Raw genomic sequence first — 12,980 nt, 5'->3', positions numbered from 1 at the left:
CCTTATCTGTGTTCCCCAGTGTGTCTTACAATTGCGATAATTTTCCAGGTGGGCCATGAGGCTAAAAATAGGAACCTGTGCCTGACGCAAATGAGTAGTGCAAAAATTTAGGGGACAGAGGACAATTAACTTTCTAGCATTTTAGATGCAGCCTAAAATTAACACACTGAGAACAACTTCTCTCCATTCATTAAACAGGGACCCACAGGACATACCCCTGGAAAAACACTTAAAGTGACTTGCCATACCTATGCCAAAGTAGCAAAACTGTGCTTTGAAACTTTTCTGTTACTCCAGACTAACCTCCTTTTCAGTTATATGAGGTTATTCTATCCCTGTGAATTGTGAAATCATAGCTTTAATATTTAGCAGATCGTCTAGAAGAGCACCTCAGAGGTGAGTGTTTAGATCCTGCTTCGCCTTTCTAAATTTGCCCTCAGGTTCAGGCAGGCTGCTAAGTAACTAATCTTAGCACAACTTTACAAATATACACATTTGACTATTACACAAGAAAAGTAATCATTGGAATGATTTGCTACATCTACAGGGGAAGGCGTATACTAGGAAGGTCCTAGAATGCTTATACAATTTAACAGTATCAAATAGTATGCTGTGATTTTAAAGGTCTTTCTCTAACACTAAAGGAAAAAACTGATTCCAGTTTCACTCACCGACATTCAATTTCAGAAACTAAGGCACTGCAGCTGAAAGAATGGGTTGCCAATAGTATGGAGAGGAAAACTGGGGATCTCCAGGGAATGAAAGCAGGAACAAAACATATCAACAAATAAGCGATCCTGGTAAGCAACTAAAAAACAAGAGGAGTCTCCTATCTCTCTCTTTTTTCAATAGTCTATATGGTATTTGAAAACATAGCCCACCATGAAGATGTCCCTTCCTCTAGGCTTTCGTTGTTACACAGTACCTTAGTTTGCAATCAGCTACAACTGGCTAAAAGCTCAAAGGGCTTAGGCCAAGAACAGCCAGGTTTGGTTGATTTTTATTTGTTTTATAAAAGGCTGCTAAACTGTCCTCAATCATTAAGATGAAAAAACTAAGGACCAACCCTTTGTAAACAATCTATGACAAGGACACAAGTGAATTTGATAAACATGAGGAGGGGATCTTTATGAAAAGGATAATAAAATTTAAGAAAGGTGGAAGGGAAAAGACAAGGAAGAACAGAAAAGGGAAAGGGTGTAGATGATCAGTAATTTACCAGCTTTACCAGAGCACAACCAGCACCTCGAAAAGCCAGTCTCCTCATTATGTCTGAAGGCCAAGTGAAGCCAGTGGGAGAAGGCAGGGCTTTAAAAGTGCTGATTCAGTGTACATTCAAAACTGAAAGAGAAGAACAAGACAGGGAAAGGGGAAATAAAAAAGAAGGGTCAGAAGTAAACATGGAGACTAATAGATAGAAAACATTCAAGGAGAACTACTAAGGAAAGACAAGAGAACTGGAAAAAATAGCCATGTTTCCTTGTGCCAATGAAACTAACTGCTACAAAGGTCAGGCATTTAAAGCACCTGACATTTCTTCCATTTTAAAACCAAATGCTTTTCATGTGCTTAAAGATGTCTCACTGAGGTTCCCCTTTACTCACATGGAATGACTGTCAATTCCAGGAATGAAGCATGCCTGCCCAAATGCCCCCCAGTCAGTGAGAGCAGAGTTCAATCACAGAGCTGGAATGGAGAGTGAACACATGTGGAGGGCTCACATGTGACACCAAGTGTTGGCAAGCTAGAACAAACCAAGAATGGCTCATGTGAGCAAAGTATGGAAAATTCCTTTCCCCCCAACATTTCTTTCCAAAAGTCCTTATCAGCATTGGGCAGACTTCATATACAGGTTTAGAAAGATTTTTAAAAAAATTTAATAAAGCCTTCAACCATTTGGCAAGAGGTCAAAATTACATTAATAAACAATCCACTCAAAAAGAAATGACAAAAAATATATAAATCATTTGGGGGAAGAGGTGTATAGCCTAGACCATGCAATATCCAAAATTCCTTGGAGCATTAACTTACTTTGATAAGAAACAGATACAACTTAACAATAACTTTTTAATGTTTTCTTATCCAAAGAACACATCTAAACATGTATTTAGAAGTTTGGCAAGAAAGGCAATGTAGCCAGGTGGGTGGGAGCAGTAACAGAACGTGAGCTCAGCAGACAAGAGTCCCAGTTCTGTTATCTATTTGATTTTGCTTGAGTCACCACCTCTCAGATCCATTTCTTCATTTCTAAAATGGGAACAGTAAAGTGTACATATCTCCCTTGGATTGTTATGACAGTGAAATTTATGTGAAATCACTTTGAAACTTCAAAGCACAACAAAAATGTCAAGTTTCAACTTTAGAATTGCATGCTCCCTGGGCACAGAAACAGGTTTTTATTCATTCTGTAGCTTTCACTTATCGAATAACATTTGGTATAGTGTGGGTGATCAATTTATGTTTTTAATAAATGTATTAAAAGAGCACATAATGGCACACTTTAAAGAGTTTTGTGTAATTTAAAAAGTCCATGAGCATCCCTTCAGCAATTCTTTTTCCATGAAGAGGAAAGCAGATTCCAAAGCTGAATTACGTTTAAAACGACATCTTAGTCATGGTTGCATGTCTAAAAGTCTGATAACCAATGATCAAGTACAGTAAAGAATAACTTTGTAACTCAAAACTGGAAAAATATTTACTCAGTTTAGCCAACCGGTATATTTTGACAGTTGATAAATTTTAAGTTCTCTCCTGTATTACTAGTGGTACTTAATACTGTAATACATGCTTAAAACAAAAACTGTGGAAAACATGATTCAAAGGAAAAAAAAATCACTTGTAATCCTACTTCCCAGAGAAAAACCACCCTTAACACTGGCTTTCACAGCTTTCAGTATTTATTCTATGCCTTGGTTGCCTTTTTCCATTTTTAAACAAAAGCTTTAGCAAACCGAATGTATTGTTTTGCAGCCTGCGTCTTAACTTAGGGAAGATTCTTCCAAGTCAACATTTTTCCATACAATGCTTGATGGTTTGATAATTACCTAACATATAGGTACACCAAAATTTACTAATCTTGGGGATTTGGGTAGAATATTAATATTTGAGGTATTCTGGACATTCTCAAAGCCAAAGAATGTGGTCAAGACACTTCAATTTATCCACACACATATCTGGTTACTATTTTAATTTGAAACACTCCTTTAAAAGATATTTTCCAATCTTCCTTTTAATCTTAAAATATGGGCTATCTGTTAACAATAAAGCAAATATTCTACTACTCTCCTATTTGTATTGAGTTCAGTTGGCTTCTGACTGATATTTGGGAAAGAGTGCACTTCTAAATTAAAAAAACCCAAAAATCATTTTTGAGGAGACCTACTTTAAAATAAGTTAACAAAAATGTTCTACTCCAGGATATATTTCTATAGTTATGATAATATTCTCTACACCCACTATACTGTGCGTTTGTCACTTGTTTTTCAGGTTTTAACATTTTTATCAATCTTTCTCCCCCTTTAAGTCACGAACACTTACCCTATAATGACAAAACTATGCTTTTCTTTAAGTAAAAAAATTTTGAGATGGAAAAGTATTAAAAACCAGAAGTGTGCAGTTTAAAAACTTCGATTCTTTGTGATGTTGCAAATAAGAAACTTAAATATCTGGCGTCTACTATAAATACAAGTCCCATTGATAAAAATACTCGCTCTGAACAGTCATCCGGGAAAGGTTTAAAAAAAAAAAAAATCCCTACTAGAGTTTGTGTCTGACCCGTCAAGAAACAACAACAAAAAAGAAGGCCCTGACCTCCTTTCCCGACCTGTCACTGGCAAAGGGGTGGGGAGAGAACTAAGGGAAACGCTGACAGCTTTGCAGCTGCACCCTCGGAGCAATCGGCCAGCCGCCCCGGGCGGGAAAGAGGGGCGCGGGGAGTTTCGGGCCGCGGCGCGCCTTTGTCCCGTCCGACAGGTGCGGCACTGCGGCCTGGCCGGTCGCGACGCCCGCCGCCTTGCCCCGCCCCGCGCGCCAGGCTCGGCCGGCGCGTCTCCACAGTCGGGGCGGGGCCTCCACCGCAGCTCCCGCCCGTCCGGGCCCACACAAAGGCCCGGGAGCCGGCCGAAGAGGAACGGCCCCGCCCGTCCCAGGCCCGGCCTTACCCAGCCGCTCCGCCGCCTGCAGCCCCGGCCGCGGTCCCCGACCGCCACGCCCCGCCCAGTGGCCGCCACGGCTGCTGCTATTGCTCCTCCGGCCGCGACCGCTGCCGTCGCTCCAGCACCCGCCGCCCTCACCGCCCTCGCCGCCCTCGCCTCCCTCACCCCTCCCGGTGCCGCCGCAAAACCAGCTCTGGGGCCGCCAAGCGATCCGGGCTCCGCGCGACACTGCGTGCCCGTGCACGTGGGCCGACGGCGGCGCGCTTTACGGCGGTAGCGTGAGTGCGTGACGTTCGCTTGTGGTCTCAGTTCGCACGTGGTGCCGGCGGAGACGGCTTTTATCGTGCAGTTGCTGGCGCTACTCGTTTCACCTCCGTTATGAAGCGGCCGAGTGAGTGTTGTCTGGGGTTGGGCGTGGACGGGTTTCTGTTTCTGATGGTCGGTGAGCCCATTAGAGAATTCTTCTGAGGCTTGTCTCTGCAGTAATGGGGGCCTGCGGGTAGTCTGTCAGCCATTGTTCTGGTCCCTCGTAGAACCCAGAATTGGAAGCCCCAATGTTAATCGCGGGGCCATGGTACAGAAGGGAATGTTGGGCCCCCAAATTTCGTGATGAAACAGTGTCTGAGCCAGATTTAGGGCCGCTTTTTTTCTCTTACGCGGCCACGTTTAGTCCGGCCTCAGGCCTGAGAGTCACTTCTCAAACCCACTTTTCGCTCGTAACTCGTGGTTGACAAGGAGTGGCTGTCGTCTTGGGTCTCCTGCACTCCGGAGTACGATCTCAGTCTGATATGGGAAGAGTCAGGGAGGGTAGTTGGGCTCCACTCTCCATCTATTGAGTCAAACTGTGATTTGAGATTGGTGTGTGTATTTCTATTATGCCCCACAGGATTATTAAATTACGTTTGAGAGCTTATTAACTACTTAACAAAAGGGACCTGACCCCTGAGCGAAGTCACCAACAACTAAACTGAATTTTGTCTTTTTTTCTGGTGATGTGTTTCTTTGTTAGAGTTAAAGAAAGCAAGTAAACGCATGACCTGCCATAAGCGGTATAAAATCCAAAAAAAGGTAAGCCTTGTTCTTGGGAGAGCTCTACCAAATGTAATGCTTAACTGATTTCTGCCCCAGCTGTCCTCCAAAAGGAGGTTTGGATTACTATGGTTGATCTCAGGAAATGGAGGTTGTATATACTGACTATGGTACAAGCTCTTTTCTTTTTTAAAATTTATTGTAGAGAGAGAAAAAGAAACATCAATTTGTCATTGGTTGATTCTTATATGTGCCATGACCAGGGATCGAACCCACAATCTTGACGTATTCTAACAAACTGAGTTACCTGGCAGGGCAACACAACCTCTTAGGCATCAAGAGTGCAATGTGGGAAACAGAGTAATTCAATAATGAAGTCTGTAAATTTTGGTCAACATATTAACAATCTTTGCAAAAAGAGTCTCCCAGTGACATTTTCTTGCTGTTTTTTACATAAATAGGCATCTCTGTATGATTACAATTAAAGTTCCTTTTTTTTTTTTTTAAGTCATGTTACAGGTATAACAAAATAGCAGCCAGAATAGTTTCTTTTTTTTTTTTTAATTAATTTATTTATTTTTATTCAGTTACAATTGTCTGCATTTTCTCCCCTTCCCTCCACCCCCATATTGGTTTCTCACAAAGATTCTGTTCAGTATTTTTGTAAACTCATAAAAAAAAATTTCTATTATGATAGGTTCGAGAGCACCATCGAAAATTGAGGAAGGAGGCTAAGAAACGGGGTCACAAGAAACGTAGGAAAGACCTGGGAGTTCCAAACAGTGCTCCCTTTAAGGAAGCTCTTCTTCGGGAAGCTGAGCTAAGGAAACAGCGGGTGAGCTACATTAGCTGAAATTTTCAACAAGTGATGTGTGGTGTGTTTTTGTTTTGTTTTGTTTTTAAAGTAAACTAATATAACAATACTAAGTCACTTTGGCTCACTCATTTCTCTTATGATTTGGATACAGCTTGAAGAACTAAAACAGCAGCAGAAACTTGACAGGCATAAGGAACAGGAAAAGAAAAGAAAACTTAAAACTAACCCTGGTGTTGAGTCATCTAATGCGGAACCTGTGAAGGAGGTACGATTGAGTTTCTGAATTGAGAGATGAGGTCTAATGTAGAAGAAAGGCACATAAATAGGGCAGGAAATGCTGTGCCTCTTGAGAAGAAAAGGATTGAGTTCAGGTGATACTTAAATATCCATTGCAGTAGCCCTAATCAGCGTGGAAAATGGAGAAACTGGCTACAACTGCTGAATTTATAATGTTGTGTCCTTTTTCCTTTGTCTGTATCTTTCAGGAATTTGAACAATGCAAAGCTAAGAACAAAGCCAAGCCTGCCAAACAGAATCCAAAGAAGTTGTATTGTCAGGAACTTAAAAAGGTACTTTAGTCTAGGTTTTCTAAAAGTGATAGTGAGGTTTAAAAGACAAGAGTCCTTTTTTTTTTTTTTTTTAAAAAAAAAATTTTTTTATTGTTATGCAATTACAGTTGTATGCCTTTTCTCCCCATCCCTCTACCCCACCCCAGGTGAACCCACCTCCCTCCCCCCTCTCCACCCTCCCCCTTGGTTTTGTCCATGTGTCCTTTATAGTAGTTCCTATAATACCCTCTTCCCACTATCCCCGCCCCCACCCCCCCCCCCCCCCCCCCCGCCCTGGCTATTGTTAGATTGTTCTTAACTTCAATGTCTCTGGTTATATTTTGTTTGCTTTTTTCTTCTATTGCTTATGTTCCAGTTAAAGGTGAGATCATATGGTACTTGTCCCTCACTTCCTGGCTTATTTCACTTAGCATAATGCTCTCCAGTTTCATCCATGCTGTTGCAAAGGGTATAAGCTCCTTCTTTCTCTCTGCTGCGTAGAATTCCATTGTGTAAATATACCATAGTTTTTGGATCCACTCGTTTGCTGATGGGCACTTCGGTTGCTTCCAGTACTTGGCTATTGTAAATTGTGCTGCTATGAACATTGGGGTGCACAGATTCTTTTGGATTGGTGTTTCAGTGTTCTTAGGGTATAATCCCAGCAGCGGAATTACTGGGTCAAAGGGCAGTTCCATTTTTAGTTTTCTGAGGAAATTCCATATTGTTTTCCACAGTGGCCTCACCAGTCTGCATTCCCACCAACAGTGCACAAGGGTTCCCTTTTCTCCACATCCTCTCCAACATTTGTTTGTGGATTTGTTTATGTTGGCCATTCTGACTGGTGTGAGATGATACCTCATTGTGGTTTTAATTTGCATCTCTCTGATGGCTAGTGATGCTGAGCATCTTTTCATATGTCTCTGGGCCCTTAAAAGACAAGAGTCCTTTTTTTTTTTGACACCAAAAGATTAAGAAGAGTTCACTTGAGCTGGGAAAAGCCATTCATAAGAGCTGAGCAAGTAGGTTTATTCTGTTGAGAGCCTTTCTGTTGTTCGGCTGAAGAAAATATTCTTCTGGTTTTATTATTTTGCGAAGGAACAATTACCCATAAGCATGACTTAAAAAGTGGTACAAGTAACATGTTGACCCAGTGGTTGAGAGAGGAAAGTACATTAAAATAAGGTCTCAAAAGCAGCAGTCCCAGCCATTTTGGCACCAGGGACCCATTTGGTGGAAGACAATTTTTCCATAGATGGGAGTGGGAGAAATAGTGAGTTAACTTGCCTGTTGCTCACCTTCTGCTGTGCAGCCTGTTCTTAACAGTCCTGTACCTGCTCTAAAGTATTTGGTAGGAGATCAAGGGGATGTCTTGGTGTAGTTATCCCCAGCACTCCCACCCCAACACCTGTTTTCCCAAGCTCACTCACCTGTGAATAGAATTTGGCCATGCTTCTCAGCAGCTCTTGGCAGGTCCTAATTCACTATGGGAGGGTTTTATATTCAGACGGTGAGGGTGTTTACACATTTGAAATCTGTGTTAATGAGCAGCCAGAGGCTGCTGAGCACACCTGTGTTTTACTTTGCTGTGAGAAATGATGAATGAGAACATTCTTCATACTAAGTGAAGAAATGAGATCCAACTCTGAGCTCACCCTGTTACAAAGTGGATAATGCCAGTATACTTGTGTGGAGGGCATTCCCAGATAGTTCCCTGATAGTTTTGCCTTGACAGGTGATTGAAGCCTCAGATGTTGTGCTGGAAGTATTGGATGCCAGGGATCCTCTTGGTTGCAGGTGTCCCCAGGTGGAAGAGGCCATTGTCCTGAGTGGACAGAAGAAGCTGGTACTTGTATTAAATAAGTCAGGTGAGCAAAAGGGATGCTCTTTGCATTTCACATGCACTGGTGAGGTATGAGGAAAACATCTGAACAGTCTGATTGTCGCTGAAGACTGAAAGATCCAACTCTGACCTCAATAAAGTCAGTGCATTTGCTCTCTTCTTGCCAGGGACTGCTGGGCAGAGGGGTGGAGGTTTTGGGTATTCCATGCTTAGCACCTTTTCTTACTTAAGAATATAAATTTTCATAGCTTAACCATACAAAATATATGGTGCAGCAGAAGTAACACCTGCTTGAATGCGATTGGTAGGGTATATGATGTCTTGCACAAGATGGACAGCAATTTGAACGTGTCACCTAAAATGTCCCACAGTGTGCTTGAGTGTGATACTGTTACAGAAGTACATGCTTATGCTTTTGTAATAACAAGGGAGTGTTATTTGTGACAGACCCTGCATTTTACATAGGAAGTGATGACTATCATGTTCTCCACCTGAACAATGTTGATAGGTGACCATATTTAGATGAAATGCATAGTTAAATATGTCTGGGTTTGAGCTGCAGGAACATGAAGACCCAGAATAGAGACCTGTGAAGCAGAGAGTAATAATGGGATCTATAATTACTGTGTGGTCAATAAATATGGCTGCTACCTGACAGCAAATTCTGGAAGTAAAGGCAAATAGTAGGGCAATAATCTAGAGGTTGACTTGATCCTGAAAGGGTAAACAGGACAGGGAATTGGAAAAATACAGAAGTATACGTGCTGAACTCTTACAGCAGTGTGGTAAAGAGCTTGCTTACCTTCTCTCCATCATATATCCTTATATCCTTTTGAAAAAAACTGAGAAAAAGCAAACCACGGTGAAATCCATAGTTTTATTCGATGTGCAGATTCATCTCAACAGAATGACCAAATTAGAACATGTGTGTTTTATTTCTAATCCCTATCAGATTTGGTACCAAAGGAGAATTTGGAGAACTGGCTAAATTATTTGAAGAGGGAATTGCCAACAGTCGTGTTCAGAGCCTCAACAAATCGGAAGGACAAAGGGAAGACAATCAAGGTACCCTTTACTGTCATTGGTGGGAAATGTGCTGCTTTCAGATTGTGGATGGTTAAAGTATGATGAGTTATACAAAATCTTGATTTAAAAAGTGAGAATGTATAAGATCCAACTCTGATGTCATCCAGAGATAATCTGAAAGGCAGAGTATGGTAATTTTAATAGCTGGGCTTTGGAGCCAAATACTTGAGTTTTATATGTTGGGTTAGAAGTAGTTAAACTAACTGTTTACAATTTTAATGTGAAGAAGATAAGGAGAAAAGCTCCATTCAAAAGTGAAGTCTGCGTTGGGAAAGATGGCCTTTGGAAACTTCTTGGAGGTTTTCAAGAGACTTATGGCAAAGCCATTCACGTTGGAGTAATTGGTGAGTTTCAGTTTAACACAATTTTGTGTGTTAATCTCTTATATGCCAAGAGTGTTTGTTATGAGTGTGTGGGGTTGCCCTGGCTGATGTGGCTCTGTAGGTTGGAGCATCATCCTGTGCACCCAAGGGTTGGGGGTTCAGTCCCCAGTTGGGACCCATGTGGAAGGCATCCAATCAATGTTTCTTTTTCCATTCCTTTCTCTAAAATCAATAACAACTTTTTTAAATTTAAAGAAAGAAAAAAGAGTGTACGTGTTAGTTGCTAAATGAGTGGCTTATACCTTGGCTGGTGTGGCTTAGTGGATTGAGTGCTGGCCTGCAAACCAAAGGGTCATTTGTTTGTGGGCCAGGTCCCTGGTGGCGGGGTGTGAGAGGCAACCCCACATTGATGTTTCTCTGCCTCTTTCTCCCTTCCCCTCTAAAAATAAATAAAATGTTTACCAAAGAGAAAAATTAAATAAATGACTTGTTTTAAACATTAGCCTCTTGCCCACTTTACCAAGCATATACACACAATGTAAACAGAAATTGTACATAATTGTGCGCCCACCTCCTTTTTTTTTGGCGAACTGGGCTCTGTAGGAAGTTGGCTTCTTAAAGCTCTTGGTTTATTTGAATTAATCATCTTCCTGACCTCATTACTTGTGCAAGAAATGAGGATACTAAGATTGGTCTTAGTGTTAAAGTGAAGACACTCAGATCCAACTCTGATCTTGCTCTAAACATCAGGCAAGTGTAAAATAAAACAGTGAAAATGTAATAATAACCACAATTTCCTTTTTATCTGTGAATTTACCACATGTAGGTTTCCCAAATGTGGGGAAAAGCAGCATCATCAATAGCTTAAAGCAAGAACGGATATGTAATGTTGGTGTATCCATGGGGCTTACAAGGTAAACTGAGTTGTTCCATAATGGTAATATTTCATCACAGATGAGTAAATATGATTTTGTTTTGGATATATTAAGGAAGATAATTTCCCATTTTTTCTTTAGAGGTGTTAATGAAAGGAAGAGGTTAAGCCAGTGCTAGGCTTGGAAAGAACTGGGATAGAATAGCTGCTCACAATTTGGTTTGAAAAATAAGCAAGCAAATGGATTCAGAGAAGGGGGAAGCTCCCTCAGAGGAGATAATGCTTGAACCTAGCCTTAAAATGAATAGAGGTCTGCCAGCTACAAGAGGGGGTGTATTTGGCCCTGGCTGGTGTGGCTCAGTGCATTGAGTATGGGCTGAGAGCCAGAGGGTCGCCAATTTGATTCTCAGGGCACATGCCTGGATTGCAGGCCAGGTCCCCAGTGGGGACCATGTAAGAGGCAACCATACATTGATGTTTCTCTCCCTTTCTCCCTCCCTTCCCCTATCTCTAAAAAAAGAGGGGGTGTATTTGGCAGAGGAAGCAGCACATGTTCAGCAATATGTAAGCTGTAATGTGTTTATAGAAGGGGAGGGATCACTGGTTTTAGATCAACATGAAGCAAATGATGATAAACTGGATCTGACAGACTATGCTGAGTTTGTTCAATCCAACCCTGAGCTTCATGTTCTGTCTCTTGTCCTCCATGCAAGCAGACACCCTCATCAATTACCATCTTGTTCCAGGAGCATGCAGGTTGTCCCCCTGAACAAACAAATCACAATCATAGATAGTCCAAGTTTCATTGTGTCTCCACTTAACTCTCCCACTGCACTTGCTCTGAGAAGTCCAGCAAGTATTGAAGTGCTAAGACCAGTGGAGGCTGCAAGTGCAATCCTGTCCCAGGCTGACACTCGACAGGTAAAGGAACCCCTTACCGTGAGCTCCATTTTCTTTTTCATTGTAAGCATTTGAAGTAGAAAATTTTCAATGTTATAGCCACACTACATCAGGTGAATGACAGTTGTTTTTTTTTCTTTTAAGGTAGTACTGAAATTCACTGTCCCGGATTTTAAGAACTCTTTAGAATTTTTTACTTTGCTTGCTCAGAGAAGAGGACTGCACCAAAAAGGCGGAACCCCGAATGTAGAAGGTGCTGCCAAACTGCTGTGGTCGGAGTGGACAGGGTAAGGCTTCTTTAGAACTCTTGGCATTTGATGACCATAGAAAATAAAGGAACTGATTTTTGACAAATCTTGTTTTAATATCAGTGGCTCTTTAGGCTACTATTGCCATCCCCCTACATCCTGGACTCTTTCTCCACATTTTAATGAAAACATTGTGACAGACATGAAATGGGGCTTTAATCTGGAAGAACTGGAAAAGAACAATGCACACAGCATACAAGGTAAGCAAGGCTTATGTTTGCTGTCTTCATCAGTTGACACGCCTATTGAGGTCTGTTTACATCTGTTTACATCTGTATTCCTTTCCTAGCCATCAGAAGCCCTCATTTAGCTAGTAGCATCCTTTTCCAGTCCTCGGGTCTGACAAATGGAATAATAAAGGAAATGGACATACCTGAAGAATTGCCAAGAGAGAGAGAGAGGAAGCAGCAAGGCGGAGAGGACTATGAAAACATCAACAATGACCAGGAAAGTGTTGATGAAGAAGCTGATGTAAGTATGATGTCTGTGAGTTGTTTACGCTGACTTAAGTTTTCCAGTATTATAATGTACAAGAAATGAGGAGGGGCTAAAGGTAGAAGTTAAACATTTCGGAATAGATAAACATTTCGGAATAGATTACCAAAAAACTCCATACAATTTTGATAATATGTCTTCCAGTCATTAGTTTTAGTTTTCTTAATTCCATTATGTGTATCTTCAGAGGCTTTTTCGGTTACATAATTATTTGGATTAATGAGCAGACACAAGGGTTACTAATACAGTACTTTCTCATTGTCGCACAGGAAAAGAGCTCAGACATGTCCCCCCCAAAAGAAGTCTGGGAAGCACTGCCTGAGGAGACTCAAGCCGGTGAGTTGGGTGAAGGGGTCCTCTAACAAATCAGTGTGGTATGGAGTTGTTCTTGCTTTAAAAAAAGAAAAAAAAACCCCTACTTTTCTTTCCTCTAATATAGATGAACAGTCTGAGCAACCTTACGTCTTGGATAGAGTGCCTGAAGAGGAAGATGATGCCTACAACTTCAGTACAGACTATGTCTAATGAAACTTTGTCCTGCTAGGTTTCCCCCGCCCCCGCAACATCTTGAACAGACTGCTAAACTGTTCTATGTGTGTGATA

General features: G+C 41.5%; 2 protein-coding genes and 4 non-coding genes across 49 annotated transcripts in view; 5 read left to right on the top strand and 1 right to left on the bottom strand.

The window, feature by feature from the left end:
* The window catches only part of PBRM1 (polybromo 1), a 121,058-nt gene extending 116,679 nt beyond the window's left edge, over window positions 1-4,379 (bottom strand). For 10 of the 43 annotated variants that reach the window (XM_053929290.1, XM_053929309.1, XM_053929318.1 and 7 more), the window contains exons 1-3: window positions 4,161-4,299; window positions 1,605-1,744; window positions 1,220-1,341 (exon numbers count right to left, since the gene is read on the bottom strand). In XM_053929290.1, coding sequence (XP_053785265.1) covers window positions 1,220-1,267 — 48 coding nt within the window. In that variant the 5' untranslated portion in view covers window positions 1,268-1,341; window positions 1,605-1,744; window positions 4,161-4,299. Of the gene's footprint in view, window positions 1-671; window positions 1,143-1,219; window positions 1,342-1,604; window positions 1,747-4,160; window positions 4,300-4,319 lie in introns of those variants that run through there. The other 33 variants (XM_053929293.1, XM_053929321.1, XM_053929299.1 and 30 more) reach the window with 9 other exon arrangements.
* On the top strand, window positions 4,352-12,955 carry GNL3 (G protein nucleolar 3). 2 transcript variants are annotated; one of them, XM_045192177.2, is made up of 15 exons: window positions 4,352-4,545; window positions 5,164-5,222; window positions 5,881-6,018; window positions 6,152-6,265; window positions 6,486-6,569; window positions 8,284-8,416; window positions 9,344-9,456; window positions 9,707-9,821; window positions 10,627-10,714; window positions 11,421-11,595; window positions 11,719-11,861; window positions 11,946-12,082; window positions 12,172-12,353; window positions 12,647-12,713; window positions 12,817-12,955. In XM_045192177.2, exons 1-15 carry the CDS (start codon window positions 4,533-4,535, stop codon window positions 12,900-12,902), a joined length of 1,647 nt encoding a protein of 548 aa, XP_045048112.2. In that variant the 5' UTR covers window positions 4,352-4,532; the 3' UTR covers window positions 12,903-12,955. The 2 variants fall into 2 exon arrangements, with proteins under 2 accessions (XP_045048112.2, XP_024412437.2); XM_024556669.3 differs by having other exon boundaries at window positions 9,704-9,821.
* LOC112301349 (small nucleolar RNA SNORD19) lies at window positions 8,458-8,533 on the top strand. Its single transcript, XR_002974485.1, has one exon. It is a non-coding gene; the product is annotated as a small nucleolar RNA SNORD19 (small nucleolar RNA).
* LOC112301353 (small nucleolar RNA SNORD19B) lies at window positions 9,503-9,586 on the top strand. Its single transcript, XR_002974489.1, has one exon. It is a non-coding gene; the product is annotated as a small nucleolar RNA SNORD19B (small nucleolar RNA).
* LOC112301350 (small nucleolar RNA SNORD19) lies at window positions 10,470-10,545 on the top strand. Its single transcript, XR_002974486.1, has one exon. It is a non-coding gene; the product is annotated as a small nucleolar RNA SNORD19 (small nucleolar RNA).
* Window positions 11,288-11,364, top strand: LOC112301351 (small nucleolar RNA SNORD69). Its single transcript, XR_002974487.1, has one exon. It is a non-coding gene; the product is annotated as a small nucleolar RNA SNORD69 (small nucleolar RNA).
* Window positions 12,956-12,980: the final 25 nt, after the last annotated feature.

The sequence above is a fragment of the Desmodus rotundus genome, chromosome 8 (assembly GCF_022682495.2).
Source record: "Desmodus rotundus isolate HL8 chromosome 8, HLdesRot8A.1, whole genome shotgun sequence".
Taxonomy (NCBI): Eukaryota; Metazoa; Chordata; class Mammalia; order Chiroptera; family Phyllostomidae; genus Desmodus; species Desmodus rotundus.
This window is presented reverse-complemented; position numbering and strand designations above follow the sequence as displayed.

What these genes read in the sequence shown, in the direction of transcription:
- GNL3 (XM_024556669.3), top strand. An exon ending in ATGCGGAACCTGTGAAGGAG is followed by an intron (nt 6,266 to 6,485) that starts GTACGATTGAGT and finishes TGTATCTTTCAG; the next exon opens with GAATTTGAACAATGCAAAGC. An exon ending in CATTCACGTTGGAGTAATTG is followed by an intron (nt 9,822 to 10,626) that starts GTGAGTTTCAGT and finishes TACCACATGTAG; the next exon opens with GTTTCCCAAATGTGGGGAAA.